Source organism: Equus przewalskii, chromosome 26 (genome assembly GCF_037783145.1).
Source record: "Equus przewalskii isolate Varuska chromosome 26, EquPr2, whole genome shotgun sequence".
NCBI lineage: Eukaryota > Metazoa > Chordata > Mammalia > Perissodactyla > Equidae > Equus > Equus przewalskii.
The window spans coordinates 6531408-6553307 of NC_091856.1; the positions used below are offsets into that span (position 1 = coordinate 6531408).

Consider the following 21900-nt stretch of genomic DNA (forward strand, 5'->3'; position numbering starts at 1 on the left):
AAATCATCTAACCAGGGTGTAGTTTATTCACGTTTTTTTCTTAATTAAACACAGAGGGAAATTTCTTCATAACTCCTTCAACCACACAGGCAGCTTCACTGGACAGCTGAACACTGTGAAAAGCAAAGCACTTCTTAAGGCCATGAAACTGGCCTTTTTTGTTGGAGGTCTTCAGACGCCACTAAGGCATCTCTTTAATGATGAAAAAGCTTTCTTTGATGGCTTCAAAACATTCTGAGGAAAATAACTATGAACCAACACAACTCACTTTGTGTTGCCATCATTCCCCTGGTGAGCAATCCTGGTGTGGGCCACTCTGCCATCCAGAGACACGCCCTGGGACGAGCAGACCATTATAAAGCCAAACAGATGTCTATACCAGCCCGCTTTCTTTGTAATTACTTCCTTGACTTATATCCGATCAAGTAAGAGCACTGGGTTAAAGAAAAAGAACTTCTGACAAAGTGTGGGCCAATTATACCTGTCAAACATCAGTCAGTTTTTGCTGTTACTTGTCTACCTGTTGGTTCTTTGAAGTCTTGCCAGCATGTTTGTCTTTTTTATTGAAATTCGTTTCACTAACTTGATGAGTAAAAGACACCTGCATTTTAATTTCCATTTCTTCAGAAATTAAGCATTTTTTCCATTGTTTCTTTTAATTTATATTTCTGCTCATATGAATTGTCTGTCTGCCCCTGAGATCTTGGTATTTTTTAATTCATTATTTATTTTAAATAGAAACTTCGTTTTTCATATCTGTTACAAGAATTAAAATGCAGGTCCACCAACGCTTTAATTCCTTCAGTAGAACTGACTGACTTTTAAGTCATTACTTTTTGGTAGCAGAGAATAGCTACCTTGTGTTAATATTACAGTTTCTTTGTCTTTTTATCCTCTCCTGAGGCCCTACAAGTGCTGCTGCTTCCCTTCAATAAACTCCCACTGAGCTACGCCAGCCACTAACTTCACTGTAAACCCATTCTGGCTCCCCACCAGCTCCAATGCAGCGGAGAGCAGCAGGTGCCAAATGCACAGTTTACAAATACAAATGACTGTCAGGTAGCCGTATCGACAGAGGGCCTCGGAAAGGTTCTCTGGGGCTGAAGAAATTGCACACGCACCAGAGATAAACACTGAGAGGAGATCAATTTAAATTTAATCTGACATCATCTACTGTCACCACAGCAAAGTGCTAAAATACATCCATTCAATTCAAAGACGCAGACACAGTCTATGATGTTTAAGATACAGCCCGTTAGATGATTATTTTATAAAGTCCAAAGATGATCACAACCAATACAGTGTGAATTGCTTCTGCTAGTCAAGAAATACCTTCTATTTAAATCATAGATGTAACAAATACAGAGAGAACACTCAAAACAGATCTTTCGCTTACTTGATTTTTTCCCCTTGTCAACAGATGAGGAGAGAGAAAGAACTGTGAGCAAAAGGCAAAGACAGGGAGACAGGACGAATGTGAATTACCGTGGTAGGAAAGCAGACCACGGAAGGGCTCTTACCCGGCTTGTGGCCAGAAACTAGCCATCATTATTAAGTAACGATCAGTGAATCAACAAGAGATTGTCAAGAAAACAGACAACATGGTTATCTGCTAAAAAGGAAAATAAATGGACCTTGTCATGATACATTCAATTATATTTTCACACTTTAGGGCACAGTTTTTCTAATTAGAACACCTCAGTGTTTCCCACCCTCCAAACACTTTTTTGTTTATTATCTCTATTTGTAGGTGATGCAAAATTTAGACACAATGAAATACACAAATGTTAAGTGTATCATTAAACAAGCTTTGACAAATGCATATAAGGTGAGAAGTATTTTCATTATTCTTAAAAATTTACATATAGTAGCATTCACGTTTTTTTGGTGAGGAAGATTGGCTCTGAGCTAATATCTGTTGCCAATCTTCCTCTTTTTACTTGAGGAAGATTGTCACTGAGCTAACATCTGTGCCAGTCTTCCTCTATTTTGTATGTAGGATGCCACCACAACATGGCTTGATTAGCGGTGTGTAGGTCCGTGCCTGGGATCTGAACCCAAGAACCCCAGGCTGCCGAAGTGGAGTGCACAGACTTAAACACTGCACCACCAGGCCGGCCCCTACACTGATTGGTTTTTGAATGTTAAACCAGCCTTGCCCACTTGGTTGCAATATATTGTTCTTTTTTTATATATTGCTGGATTCAACTTCCTAATATCATTCACTACTTTTTAACTCAACTTTTTAACTCAATTATTTGTACAATAATGTAGTACAAACTCCAGGTATCACAGTGTTAAAAAAACACTGTATTTTGCCATTTAAGTTAGTTAACCTCTTTGAGCTTGAGCTTTCTGATCTGTAAAATGAGAACTGCTTTATTTAACTTAATTGTATTTTTTTATAGTCTAACAGACTTCGATTTGCATCTGAAGATATTATTGCCTATAATAATCATATATAAGTGCCTTAGAATAGCACTTACCATGTATCAGACACTGTTCTAAGAGCTAGAGATACGCACATTCATTTAACAACAACCCTATGAAGTGGACACCATTATTATTCCCATTTTACAGATGAGGAAACCGAAGCACAGAGGTGGTAACAAGTTGCCCAGGTGATGTAACTAGCAGCTAACAGAATGGGATTCAAATCCAAGCAGTCTGGATCACGAGTCTGAGCACCTAAAAACCAGACTCTTGGCGTTAAAATGGACCTTAACGGTGACTGATTTAAAATTTTCTTCTACCTATTCCTCCAAGTTCTTTCTCATTCTTTCCGGTTCCTGGTTTGCTCCCTCCAAGCTCAAGGAGGCAGGCTAACTGTCACAGCAGATGACAAAACTGCTAAATTAGTGAGATACCTGCCCCCCCAGCTTTAGTTTTGCCCTGCCTCTCTCATCTCCTCACCACCACCACCCCTACCCTCAGCCTGCCACCAATGCCACAGCTGGCCAGCCGCAGCCCACTGTCCCAGACTGAGCCGTTTAAGGAATTCTGATCATCATTTTCAGTGACTTGGTGATCTGGGAGAAATGCCCTAGAGCCCAGAGTTGGGGACCTCAGCACTACAGGAGGCAGGCCCATTTTCCTAGGAGTGACTGAAGCCTGTCCTGCTGCTCTTCCTGTCACTGGGTCCCGGGGGCAGCTGTCTAAGGACTCTGTGGGTAAGGGTAGGGTACTTGCTGGCCACGATGCTTAGAAGGTGAATTTTTCCGGAAGCGCTTCAGCAGTCTCAGACCACACCATCATTTATCCTCTTCTCGGGGCTGCTGAACATCTAGACCTGCCTTTCGATGCTCTTAGGTTCCGAAATTGCCCCCCATTCTTCTCCTGTCTGTCCGTAAAATCTACTCCATTATGCACGGCAAGACACCAATCTCATCAAACTACAGGAAAAAACTACGCATTCCTAGATCTGATGTCGTTTCAGGTCCTAATCAGCAGCCTCTTCAGACATCTCACGCTCACACGCACACCGCTGTTTGTGTTCTGAAAGTCTCACTGCTTTGGCATTACGGTTCTGAGCTGGGGATTCGGGGGTTCAGGACACTCTGGCGTGAATCCTTGCCCCGCCACTACTCAGCGGTGTGGCCTTCCTGGGCCTGTTACCTCCCTACACCTCAGCTTCTCTGAGATACGGAAGAGGCACATAGAATACCCACCCCCACGCCGCCCTCTGGCATTGGAGGAGACTGTGCACCATAAATCTCTCTCTCTCCTGACCACAACCATACTTCCTCTAGTTGACCCCAGAAATGCTGAGTTACTAAGTAAAAGTAAAAGTAATTATAGTAATTTATGGAAACTGCTTATCATTTAAGCCTTAATTACCATGCAGCACAATAACAATTACGCAAGCCATTAAATGTGTCAGATTCACTCTGCTGTATGTTTTATTTGATTTTTAACACTAACATCTATTCACATAGGCTCAGTTTGTAGCTCACACAGCATGTGCCTCCTTACAATTAAAAAAATATTAGCGAGAACAGTGCCTAGAAGGGGGAATCAGGCACCTAAGGGAGAAATTAAAGAAGTAATTTGTTTCAAAGAGCTTCAAATATAGTCCCTTCTCTTATCTCCCTCCCTACCCACAGGACTAAACATGCACCGGATGGGAGAGGACCATTTCTCATTTCCAGATTTCTTTGGGGAATCTTACTGGCTGTTTTCTTTTCGCAGCAGGGCATAAGCACCATGCTGCCAGCCGGTAGATGAGCTTTTCTTGCTCCAGTGCCCATCTCTTGGCCCAGCTGACTAAGAGGAGGGGGCCTCGGTCATGTGATAAAGAATATGACCACTTGTGCAATTAGAAGTGCTGAAGCATTTTAAATCTGACTTCAGAAGTAGAGGAGAAACCTTCAAGACAGCCAGGGGGGAATTCCCCACAGGTTTCCTTGGTGTGTAACACAACATACCTAGGAATAAAGCCAAAGTTGGGGATAGTCTGGTGGCTGATCAGTAAACCTTACCTGAGTCAGCATTCTGGTGACTTCTACCAATTGGAGACTTTATAATTAGGGCAGTACGTTTCCAGTGAAAGGGAAGAGGTCAATAAACAACCTGAGATTTATCCACTACTAGAGGTGGTCAAATGTACTTCCTGATAAGACTTCTCATCAACGACCCAGGAGGCAGGTAGCAGTTTAATGCCAAGCCCAGTCACTCCGCCTGGCAGCTCCCGCAGCGAGCCCAGCCACTAGAACAACTACCCTCCCTCCTAAAAAGCTCGCTCCTTTAGCGTGGGTTTGCGGCGTGAGGAATCAGGCCTGTGAAGAAGTGAGAGGAAGAGGACACCCAACCAGCTCAGACCTCTCTGTTTAGCCCACGGTCAATGCTCCCATGCTCGCTAAGGGGGCTACAGGAGTACTGACGTTAAAGAAATGCCGGGCTGTCAGGGAGACCTGGATCCTTAACGTAGATTTCTGGGTACAACTCGTCCTCCTTTCGAAATCCAGCACAGCCCCGCCCTCTCAATTATCCCTCCCCTCCTCACTCTCAGCCGATGATCTTGCTTCCTGAGGCAGAGCGGACGGAACACAAGGACCAGACAGGACCCTCAGCAGCTTCTGCTGCTGTCGCTAACACCGCAGCCCACAAACAACTCCAGGGAACTCTGCACCTGGCTTCCCCCCTCTCACTGAAGAGGAAGAGGCACTGCCTCTCCTCTGCTCCTCACGCCCTCGATGCCTTTCACGGCTGTGCTCCATCAATTAGCCCCAGCTGCCTGTCTCTTCAGGAACGCCTCAGCCCATGGGATTCTGTCCCCCAAGCAGTTAATCATGTTCAGTTCCTTGTCCCTAAGGGAGGAGGAAGGGGACCAAAGCTACAACTTGACTTCATCCTGTCTCTCTGGAGCTCTCCCTCTGTTTTTCTTTCCCTTTAGAGGCTAGCTTCTTGCAAGAATTTTCTATCAAGTCTTCATTTCCTCACCAGGCACTCTTCAATTCATTGCAATACAGCCTTTTTTGGTCAAATCTAACAGATGCTTCATCCTTAGGTTCTGGTTGAGCCTTCCTGTTAAAAGTGCCCCTCCCTCAAGTACCGTATTACTCTTTTCTGGTTTTTCTTTCACTTTTTTGATTCCTCCTCCTCTTTAGTCTTTCGCACATGTTCCTTCTGTCCCCCCTTAAATGTTGGTATTTATCCGAGTTCCATTCTCACCCCTGTTCTAGGTCATCGCATCTGTTTCAATCACTTCAGCTACAGCCTCATGTGTTCAAGACCCAGCCCTTATCTCACTGTCGCATCCCAGAGCCACGTAAACTCCCTGCTGGACACGCTTCTCCTTCGTGGCGCACGGGCACCTCAAATTCAGTATGCCGAGAAAGGGAACTCATTTTCTTTACCAGAAGGCTGCTCCTGCACTGAGTCGCCGGCTCTGTTAATGGTGTCACAGCCCAGTCAGCTGTCCACGTCAGATTCCCGGCCCTCACTGCTGTCCTTCCCCTCCCCCATTTACTAAGAGACCATCTACTCCACCCACAAAGCATCTCGAGATTCCTGCTTCTCTCTAGCTGTGGTGCTACTGCCAGAATTCAGCGAATTCATTCCTTCAAGGGTCGTCTACTGGTTATCTATCATCAGCTCTTGCCTGCGTTACTGAACAGTCTCCTAGATTCTATTTGGACCCCTTCTAATCTATTCTCCACTTTGCAACGAGCGTGATCTTTAAAAACCAATCCCCTGATTAAAACTCTTCATTGGCTCTTCATACTTTCTAGGATAATGTGTAAAACCTCCTCAACACAGCATATAAGGGCTTGCGTGAGCTAGCTTTTGCTTACTCTCTTGACCTTATCCCTCAGCACTCCCCCCTCCTGTCCACTTGTGTTCAGCCAACAGTCTCTGTACTTGTTTCTGCCAATGTCCCCTTTCTCCAAGCCTAGTGTCCTTCTCACCTCCACGAGAAACTTCTAGACAACTTTAGGACCTACCTTAGGCATCAACATCTCCAGAAACCTTGGATCAGCTACCTCTCTGCTGAACTCTGCCAGAGCACTTATCACGTCATAAGACACAATGCCTGTTACCTTGTTGTCTCCGCTCTCTACTTGGTTGTGAGTTCTTAGTAAACTTCAAACCATTGGTTTATATCGCTTGGTTTATATTATACAGTGACTGTCATACAGAAGATCTGGGTAAATATTTCATGAGTTAATAGGCTGAATGGTATTCTTTTGAGTGTAGGTAAAGTAAAAACAGCTAACATTCATTAGTACTTTATAACACAGGCACCATCTCTCATTAATCTTCTTACAATCCCCTTAGGTAGGTCGTACTGTCAACCGTATTTTAAGTGTAAAGAAACAAGAACAGAGACGTTAAGTGACCTGCCCAAGGCAGGACTCAAATCGAGGCCTCCTATATGTTAGGACTGAGAATCTTCTATCAAACAACCACATCTCTATTGAAATATTTAAAAGTGACTGAGGTAATTCATTCTGCAATAAGACTTCAAATGATCCTATAAGTTGCAATTTAATCTTTGGACATAAAAAAGGGTACTTAAATGAATTTTAAAAAGGTCTAATATGAATTAATACCTGTATTGCTTAAAATTTTCATATATGAAGAAATGTCCATTTTTAACCATTGTATTTAACATCTTAGATGATAAAAAATTAATTATCTGTGGTAGTTATAGAGTTTATATTTTTATTAATACTGTGAACAGCTGAGAGTGGAATCAGAAGGCTTATCTGCTCTTGGGAAGGCTCATGGCTGTACGCCCTTAGAAATGCCTGGCCACAGCCATCTTCCAGCTCTTAAATAATGTACCACTAATGTTCTTGTTAGACAGTCACAAATAAGCAGCAATGTCACCAATTTCCTTTAACCTGACCTAGGATTATAATCTACTTTCCTTGACCTGCTGACAAAGACCAAACTCAATTCAGAACTAATTTCTCATAGGCCAAAAATTTTCTTTCAGAGATGAATTCCCAAGCATTAGGATCATCTACTGCTGGAATTTCTATAGGGATATATCATAATGCCCATAGTCACTTACACCATACTCTAGAGTGAAAAAAAAATTATAACATCCAAATAACAAAGTATTACTGTTCCAACATAGAATTATTTAAATATTCAAATAATTGTTTTAAGCTCATCTTTGAGACACATATCAGTAATTAAAAATCCCAAATGAGGGGCTGGCCCCGTGGCCGAGTGGTTAAGTCCGCGCGCTCCACCGCAGGCGACCCAGTGTTTCGTTGGTTCGAGTCCTGGGCGCGGACATGGCACTGCTCATCAAAACCACGCTGAGGCGGCGTCCCACATGCCGCAACTAGAAGGACCCACAACTAAGAATATACAACTATGTACCAGGGGGCTTTGGGAAGAAAAAGGAAAAAATAAAATCTTTAAAAAAAAAAAAAAAATCCCAAATGAATACTTACAATACATCCCTGAAGTCTCCAAACACATACATGTGCCTAAAGCTGTCAATCGCGATCACTGGGCAGTCTGCTGGAGTTTTCTGGATGTGCAGAAGAGGATGTCTAAATTTGTCACAGTCAGCATGTAAGAAGTTTATTGTACCTTTAAAAGAACCAGAATTTGGAGAGGTAGATGAGAATTTTCTTGATTGTGTTCTCATAAGATAGCAAGTTCATACAAACTGACATACTAAAAGAAACCAACGTGCTTTAGAGTGATAGAGATCACAAAAACTAAAACCTAAACATTACACTTAAAAAGGTCGGCTTTTAGTTCTTAGGGCAGGGAGTATGATTTCCTTAGAAATTACATGAACTCAGCCTGAGTGCAAATGCTGTCGTGAATTCCCTTTTCCTTGAGTAGGCGAGCATCTGCTCTGCAGACTGCCCACCTGCGGGGAGCAGCTCCTGACGCTGACAGATGGGCTCTTCTCACAGGACCCTCTTCATGGCACCAAGGATTCCCTTCCAGTCCCTACTGGGTGATTTCTCATCTAATTCAACCCCCAAAATATTTACTAAGTGACTAACATGGGCATGGCTCCGTACAATGCCTTCAGTTTATTTTGTCTGGTTTTCTTCTCTAACCGCAGAGCGAGAGCTGGTGATATCTCGAATTCCTTTCTGATACTTCGGAGAAGTCCACAGAGAACTAGTCAACTTTCCTTCATTTAGAATTAAATGTGAATCAGACTGTGTAAATCCTCTCAACAATATCTTTGGGACTACCTGTTAGACAGGGGCCAGACAAGTATCAAGGTGCTCAAAGTGCCTAAAATTAACACTGACCCCATGACCCTACTTTTCACGCCGTTTGATTTTAGGGATTATTTGATTTGAGGGAGCTAAAACAGTCACAGTTTTTTTTAAAAGCCACTGCTTCATAGTATCTCCCTACTAACGCCTCCCACCCCTGTGTTTACATGTGATTTCCAGGGCTGAGTAGAGTTGAAATAACTCAATACATTTTTAACCCAAATATGTTTATGTCAGTATGAATGTAATGGGGGAGGAAAAAAGGGAGAAAGAAGCAAAGAGAAAGAAAGGATGAAAATAAACACCTTAATCCGTCTACCTTTTTCACTTATTAATTGTCGGGCTACTTCATTCTGAAATATTTCTAAACTTTCTGTATCTTCTTTCATGTGGAAGAGTATGAGAAAAGGCAGTCCTTCTTCTGTCAATTCCTGTAGAGAGAAGTAGTCAATGACAATTATCAGGCCTCTCCATTCAGTTCTAGCTATTTTCTAGGTAGGAACAATTTTGAACCCAACCCACACAACATGCAACAGTTGGGGAAAAAGGTTCAGTGGTGTGGGAGAAGGAACTCATTGCCTCCACCCAGTGCTCAGAGGACCCACATGTCCTCCCACTCTACTGCAGGAACCGATGGGCCTTAAAGTACCCACTAGGCTGGTCTGGTAGCTGGCAGTGGAAGAAGCTATGACCTTTAAAAAATGAGTTAACCAAAGGAGGAACTATGCTGGTTCTTTATCAAGATGTTGATTTTAGGGTAGGGCAAACATGATAAGCATTTTCAGTCTTAAGAGATAACACTGAAAAACTGAATGTACCAGCAATAAATAAATCTAACTGATTTGCAAACTTAGGTTTTTCTAAGGTTTATTGCAAAAACCACTCCACCTTTGTGAGACCTTACCAAAGCTGAGAAATGTTTCATTCAGAGCAAAAGACAAAAACCTCATAACACAGCCAGTTTTCAACCCATACACAATTTATCAACATTATTAATACCTGCCACTATATATATGTATGTTTACATACTCTGTAATATATACATACACAAAAGCACCTAGAAAATTATAAAGTGCATTAAAAATTTGTATTATTGGAGAATAAACAAGAGAAATGTGATGAGTAGACAACAGATTTTAATCATGCATTCTCTCTGACAAATGGTAAGTTCTGACTCATAAGAAAAAGTCCAGAAAGGGCCTCAAAATAAAATTATTTCCGTCAGCTATCCTTTTGCGTGTCTCTCTGTAACTTAGGAACTGCCTCAGCAGAAGGCACAAATGTCCTGTTCCTAAAAAAACTGAAACTGGAAGCTATCTTATAGGATAAGAGTTTTCTTCTGGTTCCTATCTCCATATTTAAGCCTGCTACACTCATATACAGGATAAATTATTAAGCTTTTCATCACGTTTACCTCTTTTTTAATTAAGATATAATTCACATACCACAAAATTCACCATTTTTAAGTGTACAGTTTGGTGCGGTTTATTATATTCACCAGGTTTGCAAACATCAACACTGTCTAATTCCAGAACATTTTCATCACTCCCAAAAGAAACCCCATAGTCATAAGCAGTCACTCCCATCTCTCCTCCTCCAGCCCCGGCATCACACTGATCATTTAGCAAGCTGATTTAAAACTTCTTCCTCCTCACTTTTTACCTCTTGGGTTCACATTTTTTCTCTCCCCCACACGTTAATTGCCACTACGCCCCATGGTTCTCGCTTTGGACTTCTCTGTTCTAGTCTGGCAACTTCCACTAGTTCAACAATCTCCTCACCATCTCTAATTGGGCCCTTATCTGTCTCTCCAAGCCCAGCTCCAGGCCAGGATCCTGGTCTCGATTTCAACTTCCTGCTTACTATCTCCATTTCCAAGTCTAATCAACCCCTTCAAAGCTCACCATTAACGCACAGCCCCGCCTCTTACTTCCCTATTTCCATTAGTACTTCTATTTCTCTTGTAGCCCTTTTGTTTCTGGACTGAAATGCCTCTCCTAGAAAGCGGTCCCTGATTACACCCTATTTCTTCCAAAGGTGGGAATGAATTTTCTCCCCTGAACGTGAGAACACTTTCTCAGCATCCTCACGTGGCAGGGGACACGTCTTTTTGTAACGTTATCTGTACCTGTGTACTACTGAACTGCAAACCCCATAAAGACAGAGAAGCTTATTTCAGGTCTCTTTTGTTCGCAGATTTTTGTACACAATAATGTGCAATCAACCTATGACTGAATAAATGAAGACACGAATGTTGCTGAATAAACACTAATTGGGAAAGAAGATTCAGCAGTCACCTTTTAGAAAATTTAAGAGCTAGGAAGTTAAAAGTAAAAATAAATATAACAAACTACTTTATTAGACTAAACAAAGGTATGGATGAACTAAAAACTATTAGGAGAGAAGTAATAAAGAGATTAGCAGTAGTTGAAAATGTTTATGTCGATTAGTTTACTAAACTAATTTACATACATTAACATAGTAGCTGGTAGTTACGCTGATCGGGCTTCCTGGTTTACCTGTGTCCACATCAACATATTCTTTACCAAGCAGGCATTAAAAGATTCAGGGAGGGATAGCAACATAACCAGATTTAGAGGTTAACAAGTCTTTCTCCACAGGTTAAATGATTTATGGGTAGTTGGTTACAACAGGTAATAAATCTAAAGAGTTATGAAATGTGCCAAAATACTATGGGGGGGGGAGGACACTCCTGTTTAATTGTTTAAGATTTTCCATGTCTGTTCTTTTAAACTCTGTTTTTGAAACTATTCCTGCAAGAACTGCCAAAGCAGGTGAATAACCACGACAAGTTATAAACTCTCTCTGAGCCTCTGAGGACTAAAGGAGCTAATGCAATAAAAACGTAAGTAATTCAGCTGAACATACATACCTGCAACCTACAGAATTGAGAAAAGCAGCAGGATGTTCATTTGACAAACTAAGCAAGTAAGCAAGCCTCACTGGAACACAACCACACTTACTTACGCCTTGTCCACGGCTGCTTTTGTGGCACAGCTGCAAAGGGGAGTAGTTGCAACAGAGACTGTACGAAGTGCAAACTCTAAAATATTTACCATCCGACCCTTTACGGAATTGCCAGCCTCTGGCTAGGTAATGATTATATGGGTGTGTTTACTCTGTGATAATTTCTTGAGTTGTATATTTAAAATCTGAGCTGTACACATACCATTCTTTCAAGTGTATATGCACATAAAAAATTTTTTTAATTGCACTTAAAATGTTTTTTAAAAATTGCATTCTTAGATGGTGGGTTTTAAAAATAAAAGGGTGAAATCAAAGATCCGTTTCGAATCTAGTAAAGAACAGAGAGATGGACCTCACAGACGCAGCCTTTAAACTTCTCCCCAACCTCTCAGCTTTTGTGTTTTGTTGTTGTGAGAGTTGTGAGAGTTCGAATGGGCTTTATTTTAGGCGCATGGACTCACTGAGGTCAGTGACACGACAACCGATAACTGCTTTCATTATTTATGATGAAAAAGAGAACACAATTTCATTCTTTTAGGATAGACAGGAATCCGAAAAACCTTTTTACGGCATAGGATTATCCACTGTGTGCAATTAACTGTAACTGAAATCTGCAGGGCGTTGCTTCCAAGGACATCCGCTTACCCAGGAACCTGTGGGTATCAGAATCACCTGAGAGGCATTTTCAAACTCATTTTCAAGGCCCTGGTGAAGCGCTGCGGTTGCAGGAAGTGCAACAGAGGGTTCTGGGACAGCAGAGGGGGAGGAGCACCGGCCTGTGCTGCAGGAACAGCTGTGGTGTGGCCATGCTCACTGTGGGGGCTCACAACTGCTACGTCTGCAGGAAAACGGTAAGACGGGTGCAGGCGGCTTGCCCTCTCGGAAATCTGAATTGAAAACACCGCCACACATTAGAAAGCCCATACCTCTCCGTTTTCAAATGTTATTTCCCGGACGAGAGGAACACACTTATCTTGAATCCAATTGTAAGTCCCGTCAAAATTTGTCATAGATCCCAAGTATACCATATCTGGAGCAGACTGCTGTTACAAAAACAAAAACAAAAATTAAACAAATTTAACCTGTGCTAGCAAAATGCACTCTTAAAGCCGTGTATGAGCCCAGAAAATCTCCAGGGATACGAAAGAAACTAAAACATGGAACTGCTGAGAAGGACAGTTGTGGATGGTGAAAAGCTGATAAGTTTATGAGTCTCAGGGACTCATCATCCAGCCTGTGACGTCCAAGCCTTCTACTCTGCCTCGGATTTGGGTCAATTGACTGTCTATCAGCATCTTCATAAACAGCAGGCAGGCATTGTGAAAAGAAGAATTAGCCAAATGAATTAACTGAGCTATCCCGTAGAGTTGAAAATGTCTGATGAAAATGTAGGGACTTTCAGTGAAAAAGCCTTGAAAATTACAAGATGCTCTATAAATCTAAGGTGGCTATCTCTAATATTAATTACCTACAGTATCTGTTTCCACATTCACTCAAAATCAGTACTTACGAAGTGCCTAAAATGATGGTAAAAATAATCGCTAGCATGAACTGAGTGAACTGACCGTGGCCGAGCACTGCTCTAAGCCCCTTAGACGTGCTTGCTCACTCAGTCCTCGAAACATCTCCACGAAGCAGGTACTATGATTATCGTGGCTGTTTTCACTAATGAACAAACTGAAGCGCAGAGAAGCTAATAAACTTTCCCAGAGTTAGACACCTGGGAAGGTGGCAGACCGGACAGTAAAACTCAGTCTCGTTCCAGAGTCTGTGCTCTTAACAACCAAACGGCATCACGAGACACTGTACTGGATTCAGATAACCTAGAGATGGTCCCACTATGTGAGCTACTATTAAAGAAATGCCCTTGCAGAAAATACAGGCAAATACCTATCTGAATTCAGAACAGGAAATGAGCTTTCTAAGCAAAAACATCACTCGTGTGACTACATAACAGCTAAAAGCTTCAGTGTGTCAAAATACTGCAAACAACATTAAAATAAAAACTACAAGTTGAAAAATTATCTATAGATTTCTATTTGTGGGTGTGTGAAAAACTACAATGACAGACCATTAGGTCAATTCAGGATAACAAATACTGTGTTTTTTTGCCTCTTAGTTGTGGCCACCATTGTCTGGGCCTAAGGAGCTCCTTCTAGGTTCAGACATACTTAACTTCTCAGCTAAGGGTTAAAAACCTAGCACTCCCAGAGGCCGGCCCAGTGGTGCAGCAGTTAAGTTCGCTCGGTCCGCTTCTTGGCGGCCCAGGGTTCGCCAGTTCAGATCCCGGGTGTGGACATGGCACCGCTTGGCAAGCCATGCTGTGGTAGGCGTCCCACATATAAAGTAGAGGAGGATGGGCATGGATGTTAGCTCACTGCCAGTCTTCCCCAGCAAAAAGAGGACTGGCAGCAGTTAGCTCAGGGCTAATCTTCCTAAAAGCAAAAAAAAACCCTAGCACTCCTTATTATCTGGCAAGTAGCAGGTTAATTTATACCCCAGAAGGCCTGGGAGATGGCTATTCTGATTCAGGTATGAGCTATGATCACAGATCATGGGAGCAGTTTTTTGAATTTGGGTCCCAGGCTGAACACAAAACAGGCCGATAAGGCCCGGGGACCAGGGCTCTCTAGTCCCAGCTCTGTCACTAAACGCCTCTGCGCCTTCAGGCCTCTGAGTCCCCATCGTTACTTTGAAAGGTTTGCATTAGCACAAGATGATGCTTTGAGGTTCCCTTCGATACTAAAATTCTATGACTGTGAACACTAACATGTATAAAACTATAGATTATACTAGACGTGTATTCAAATTACGGTTAAAACTATACACCCTAAGAAATAGCAACTTACCCCTGGTGGTTTGTAGATTATGTTGTCTCCACTATATCTTTCTGGTTTTGAAACAGCCCTAATAGAAAGAGACAAGCAGTAGTAATACTTTGTAAGAAAAACAATAGCAGTAATATACCTGAATGAAGCAGAACTGGCCAGCTGTTTTGCAATCTATGAATTATAACAACTTGAAATATATACTTGTCCATCATCTGTCCTACTTGTAAGATTATGCAATACCAAGAGCATATATTTAAAGGAAAAATTAAATACAAGGCAGATTTTTTTAAAGGAAAATTTTAATAGCTGTTTTTTTGACTCAGTATTTTATAAGTTTGGATTGGCAGTTTTTGCACTAAAAAGCTAGTTTTGACCCCAGACTGTGTCCAGTAACTGGGGACCAAGGTCATTGACGTGGTCACATAGACCAATCACAAAAACACATTATTTGCTTTTAAGTCAGACTCAACCATAAATTCTCTACTTTTTAAAATGAAAACTTCTAAAAAATAGACGAATTGAAATAATCCACATCATTAGAATATAGTTCATAAATAAGCCATGTTTTTATTGTTCGCTGTTGTTTCCTGTGCTAATACAGTAGCTGGCACATAACAGGTGCTCAATAAATATTTGCTGAGTGAATTCTACAACAATTCTAAGTCAAATGGGTAACTTTTTCTCTCTCTAAATTACATCTGGATCAACTGAACACCGATTTATCTGCATCTTCTGACTAAAGTAGAACAGGGGCAAGGAATGCTAACCTAGACAGATAACAGTGGAACAGAAAGGAAGAACACGCTCTATTCATTCACTCCCTCACTATTTACCACGTGCTTCCTTTGTACCAGGTATGGTCCTGGCAGTGGGTATACACTAGTGAACAAAACTGACAATGCCTGTGCTCCCATGGAGCTTACACTGTGGTAGGGAAAGACAGACAAACAAGTAGATACATTTATCTTAGGTAGTTAAAAAAAAAAAAAAGGTGCAGGGGCTGGCCCCATGGCCTAGTGGTTGAGTTTGGCGTGCTCTGCTTCAGCAGCCCAGGTTCATGGGTTTGGATCCTGGGCACGGACCTACACCACTGATTGGCAGCCATGCTGTGGCAGCGACCCATATACAAAATAGAGGAAGATTGCCAAAGATGTTAGCTCAGGGCAAATCCTCCTCAAGCAAAAAAAAAAAAAAAAAAAAAAAAAGGTGCTATGAAGAAAAATAACTGGATAAAGAATGACAAGTTGGATGATAGTAGTGCTATTTTATATAAAGTTATCAGGAAAGATATTTCTGATGAGATGATATCTGGGAGAAGCACTTCAGATACAGAGAACAGTAAGGGCAAAGGCTATGTAGCAGAAGTAGCCTGCAGTGTGAGGACCAGCAAGGTGGCCTGTGTGGTGAGAAAGCAGTAATGTGAAAAGCCTGGGGAAGAAGTTCCTTCATTATTGACTCCGTACAGTGAGCCTCAAAACACACTGATAATGTTTACAATAAAACACATACAAAATCTACAGAAGCAGTAAAACAACGACAAAGGTCACAAAATGGAGAGGACACGCTGTGCCAGAAATCTGGGCTCTACTCAAGATAGGTACCACAACTGAGTCTCACAGTCATGGGCCAAAGAGAAGAGAGAAATAATACTGCTGAAGTCAAAGGATGGTGGAGATAACCTCCAATGAGAAGAAAGGGTCAAGGGCACAACCACAAGAATCATTCTATTTTGAGAGAGAAAGAAAAAAGTGGGAGATAAAGTCAGAAAGTGAGAAAGGTAAGGAGCAAACCAGGGAGATTTGACATAGAGTAAGTGTAGACACTGCAGAAAAAGGACAGGGTAGCTGAGGGTCACGTCCTCCAGAGAAACTGAAGAGGATTAAAAAGGGCCACTGGATTTGGTAACTAAGAAGTCATTTTGTAGCCAGCCCTGATGGTCTGGTGGTCGAGATTTGGCCTTCTCATCACTGTGGCCCAGGTTCGTTTCCCAGTTGTAGAACCCATACCACCTGTCCGTCCGTTGTCATGTTGTGGCGACGACTCAAATAGAGAAGTAAAAAAAAAACCTAACTAGGATACACAACCATGCACTGAAGCTTAAAAAAAACAGAAAGTGGGAAAGAAGTCATGTTGTGAATGTGCAGAGAGAAGTTTCATTAGAGTAACAGAGGTGAGAGTGAGCTTCCAAGAGGTTAAGCGTTTTTTTCACTGGTTAGAGTTTGAGAAATTCAAGGTAGCCAAGCATAAACTAATCTTTGAAAAAAATTTTGGAATGAAAAGAAAGAGATGAGACTATAGCTTAACAGACAGAAAAGAAAGGTCAGGAAAGAGAGAAGCATGTTTTTGGAAATGAAAAGTAGTTCATGAAAAGCATCAGGCTGAAAACATGAGAAAGAAAACAAGGACAACTGACGGATCAAAGCCCCAGAGGATTCTGAAGGGACAGCCACAAGGACATAAGGAAAGAGGTGAGCCTTGGAAAGGAGCGCTGTTCCTCTGAGACGGGGAGATGGAAGAAAAGGCGGTGAGCGCCCGCGATGGATCAAGAGGATGAAGCTCATGCCACTTAAGAAAGACACCGCGCTGCTCCCGTTTGGAAACCCCACAGGTTAGCATTTTTCACGACACAGGACAGTGTCAGAAAACGAGCTGAACGAAAGCATGAGTTAGGTGTTAATATGTTCATTCTTTTCTTCTTACCCACATTCTGAAATAGAATATAATACAGAAAGAAAAATAAACAGACTTTTAAACTCTTTTTAAAAAGAGGTCAGAGATAGGTAGAAAGACTGGCTGGTGACTTTAAAGGACTGGGACAATCTTTGGAGAGGCCATCCTCAGAAAAGGACCACCCACAAGAACTGAACCCGCAGCCAAGCCGACCGCTAACGTTCTCTCAGTTAAGACACTTACCCAAATGCAGAAAGGAAGGCACAATCGTCATGCAAAATATTTGCTACTCTTTCAAAAACTCTATAGTTTTCTGAATCCTTTTGCTCAAAGTATCCAATGATATTTCTTTTGCTGCGCTGCAAGATAAAGTATGTAATTATTTTACAAACGCAGATAGTTCTATAAACATGTTACTTCATTTACCCAGCTGTTGTTCAATTATCTCAAAATGAAGTATGACTATCTATAAATGCATACTGGCTCGTCCAAATATTAACACCTCGTCCAAAACTATTAAAGATTACATTGGTTGAAAACAATCTTAACTACAATCTAATGTAATTATGAACATTTCCTCCCAGCACTGTATTTTAAAATCGCAAGAAACAGATAACTATTTAATCAGTGACAGTCTTCCTAAATAAGGTAACTAAATCTGAAAGGGTTAAAATGGTACATCAGTTCCTAACATGTGACTGTAGGTGGACTCCTCCACGGGTCTCTCACACTCCTCCACATCTAGGTATACTCAAAATGCAAGACCTTGCCTGCTCTTTACCCAGGCCATTTCTCAGGGTTGCTCCAGCAGCAACACGGGGGAATGAGGCAATGCCTCCCTCCAGGACAAAGAGCAGGCTTACTGCTGGGATGGAAGTTCCCTGAGCCCAGAGTTCTCCTGTAACACAACCCACTGCACGTGCAGGCATCCACCTGCGCCCTCTGTGTCGCCTCCAGAGAACTTGGGGGGGCAAGGAAAGAAATGCAAATGTGCTCATGCTGTTTGCTGTGATGTGAGCATAAAGTCTGTCGTCTCTGACCCAGGAGTCTTGTGCCTTCTGACAGTATCCATGCAAGAGTAACTGGCTAACTTACTAGCTTGCAAGTAAAAATCAAATCTCAAACCCGACAATGACAATCTAAAGCCCAAACTCAACTATTTTTCTTTACACTAAAAGAAAAGGATTTGCTAAGCTTAGTATTAAGGGGGTCTATATGAGAGGACACTAAAACTTATACAAAGAGTTGATATAGGAGTAATTAGAGTAGATACCCTGAGGGTCTCCACTAAGGAAAATATGGAAACTTTAGCTGTGAATGCCTGATGTTAACTTCTACTTCTTCATAATTCAGGCTACTCTTTGCCCTTAATTAAGTCAAATTACTGCGACTTTATTGCATGCTGTATATTTTATCCAAAGCTTCAGTGAAACATTAGCATTTCCCTTGAGAATTCAAGAAAAATTCAACTTGTTAAGTATGGATATGTCAAATCCATTGCAATGAACTATAAGAACATGTCCAGATTCTTTGATTACGTAATAATTGTTACATTAGTTAAACAGGTAATGTTCATTGGATCCAGCAAATGTTAACTTACATCAAGAGTGGTGATTTCTGCTAAGTCATGAAGCTCTTGAACGGGGTCGCTTTTTTGTTGCCTGATGTAATCTGCGAGGGCCTTCACTGACCGCTGACCCCTGTACTCTCTCTTCATCATCATCCCATTACGAAACAATTTGAGGGTTGGGTATTTGCTTATCCTGTATCTCTGGGCTATATCAGCTAAAAGAATGAACAAAAAATTAACTTCACCCTCATATTTGGTCTGGGTGAGCCCATGAGCCCAACTGTCAAAAATCTTAACAATTATTTAGTGCGAACATTTGGTTCATATAATTCTTTTTCAGCGTCAGAGAAAAAAATTAACTGTGACAAGTTTACATTAGTTAAGAGGCCAGACTCTGGACATATATTGCCTGGTTTCAATGCCAGATTTTTTATTTACTGGCTGTGTGAATTTGGAAGTTGCATCCACTCTCTATGCCTTAGCTTCTCATTTGTTATGTATGGATAATATTTTCTACTAAAAAGGTTGTTTTAAGGACTAAATGAGATGATACGAATGCATGACACTGTAAACTCTTAATGAATGTTAGTAAATACTATTATAGATAAATTCCAGAATAGAATTAGAATGCACAAAAATCCAATTTTTGAATTGGAATTAATTTTTTAGCCATCCAAGTCACTTTATACTGTGAGGTTCTCTTACAGCATTTAATAAAAGAAAAATTAAATTTACATTAAAACTACTCTCAAAGGCTAAAAACTAATATTAGATTCTTTGCTAGAAGAATAATTTATAATCCCATATATGCAAATTTTGTGTAAGCTAATACAATAAAAACCAAAACTCGGCAGTATATGCTAAAAAAATTCCTTTATTGTATATACCTATGGGTATATTCTCAGGCAGTGAAGATAGACACATACACACACACAAATCGTTACAATGAGTGTTTATAGTCTGAAATTAAGAAGCTAAATCAAAATGTACGCTGATGTCATTTTTTGGAATCCCAATTACCAAGATATAGACTCAATGAGAATGGAAGAGCCTTTATATTTTTCTGCCGTTATTTCTAAGAGGTGGCAAATAGCAGAAATCAATGTTTTCTAGACACTGAAGAAGCTCAAATGTATGCTAGTCACATGTATGAGAATGATAAAAGACACACTGAATTTTTAGAATGAAGGGGACCTGAGAGAGCATTGACGTGACCTCTAACAGGTGAAAAGCTCTCTTCTTAACTGAGTTCTAAAATGAGGGCAGAATTCTAACAGGATGGCACAAAAAAACACAAAAATTCTCCTGTCCTGCCTCCATTTCTAGCAGTTACAAAACAAAAACAAACAGAACTGCAATAGGCTCTGTTGACCACTTTAATTTTCTAGGAGATTCGATGGTAGAAACAACTGTACTAGAGGGTATTTACACACGTGTGCTGACAGCTTCATGGGTATATACACACACGTGTGCCGACAGCTTCATGGGTATATACACACGTGTGCTGACAGCTTCATGGGTATATACACACATGTGTGCCGACAGCTTCATGGGTATATACACACACGTGTGCTGACGGCTTCATGGGTATATACACACGTGTGCCGACAGCTTCATGGGTATATACACACACGTGTGCTGACAGCTTCATGGGTATATACACACACGTGTGCTGACAGCTTCATGGGTATATACACACACGTGTGCTGACAGCTTCATGGGTAAATACACACACGTGTGCTGACAGCTTCATGGGTATATACACACACGTGTGCTGACAGCTTCATGGGTATATACACACACGTGTGCTGACAGCTTCATGGGTATATACATACATGTGTGCTGACAACTTCATGGGTATATACATATGTCAAAACTTACCAATTTGTACATTTTAATTATGTGCAGTTTGTTGTATGTGTTATACCTCAATAAAGCTGTTTAAAAAATCTAAATGAGGGGGGCTGGCCCGGTGGCCGAGTGGTTAAGTTCGCACAATCTGCTGCAGGCAGCCCAGTGTTTCGTTAGTTCGAATCCTGGGCACGGACATGGCACTGCTCATCAAACCACGCTGAGGCAGAGTCCCATATGCCACAACTAGAAGGACCCACAACGAAGAATATACAACTATGTACCGGGGGGCTTTGGGGAGAAAAAGGAAAAAATAAAATCTTTAAAAAAAAAAATCTAAATGAATATTGACTATACAAAACAACAACAGTTATGCCTGTAAGGTTTGACATAAATTAAAATACATGACAACAGCAGCAGTGTATAAGCTGGGGGAGGGGAGGTAAGCAGAAGGTGAATGATTCTAAGTGTTCTAAGGTCTTTACACTGCCTAGGAAGAGGTAAAAGTACTTTTAATATTTTGATAAGTCAAGGTTGCACCTTGTTCTGTCTCGGATAATCGAGCAAAGAATGCTAAAATGGTGTATTAGAGGTTAAGGTTAGAATGTGGGTTCTCAGAGGGGGGTCTGGACAAAAGGCTTTGTAACTAAGATCACATAACAATTTGGTGAACTCCATGGAGGATTTACGAAGGCGCAAATCATGCTCAAGTACTAAAATTCTGTAAATGGAAAGACCAATATGAGCAAATAAAGGGAAACACTGGTCATATCTATGAGATCAAGGAGAATATTTTATTCACCAAATCACAAAAATCTGAACTAATATTGAGATATCTTAATGTAAACATACTTAATATAGACACTCATCTGTCTGGTTCAGGGTTAGTACTTCTGGAAGCAGAAGACCAGCAGACCTATCAGCTGTAAGCCCTTGCTCAGCCTGACGGATTACAATGAGAAAGCAGTCTTCGAGGCATTATAAAAATGCTGGTTCTATTACCTGGGCAAGGGGTTACTGAGATGAAATTGGCACTACAGATTGATGGGCCAGAGAGGCTGCACAAGCAAGCAGAAGTCTTTGAGATAAACAGAGGCACGTGGTACAGGGCAAAGGCCACAAAGCCTTAGGCTTAGCCTGCTTACAAGAAGATCAGCCCAGAGAGAGAACAAAAGGGAAGGAACTTCAGCTTCCTAATTAAAAACAGATGCAGTCCCCAGCACACGACACACTGAAGCCCGGCATATTCTAAAATGAACTTCTGCAGAAATGTATAAATGAGAAA

The 21900-nt window shown here is 41.3% G+C and overlaps 1 protein-coding gene across 8 annotated transcripts in view; it reads right to left on the reverse strand.

Moving 5' to 3' along the window:
• The window catches only part of ERP44 (endoplasmic reticulum protein 44), a 76362-nt gene that overhangs the window by 3445 nt on the left and 51017 nt on the right, over window positions 1–21900 (reverse strand). For 4 of the 8 annotated variants that reach the window (XM_008518003.2, XM_070595275.1, XM_070595277.1 and 1 more), the window contains exons 5-10: window positions 18795–18979; window positions 17438–17553; window positions 14543–14600; window positions 12620–12733; window positions 9025–9136; window positions 7911–8052 (exon numbers count right to left, since the gene is read on the reverse strand). In XM_008518003.2, coding sequence (XP_008516225.1) covers window positions 7911–8052; window positions 9025–9136; window positions 12620–12733; window positions 14543–14600; window positions 17438–17553; window positions 18795–18979 — 727 coding nt within the window. Of the gene's footprint in view, window positions 1–7910; window positions 8053–9024; window positions 9137–12619; window positions 12737–14542; window positions 14601–17437; window positions 17554–18794; window positions 18980–21900 lie in introns of all 8 variants that reach the window. The other 4 variants (XM_008518002.2, XM_070595274.1, XM_070595276.1 and 1 more) reach the window with 1 other exon arrangement.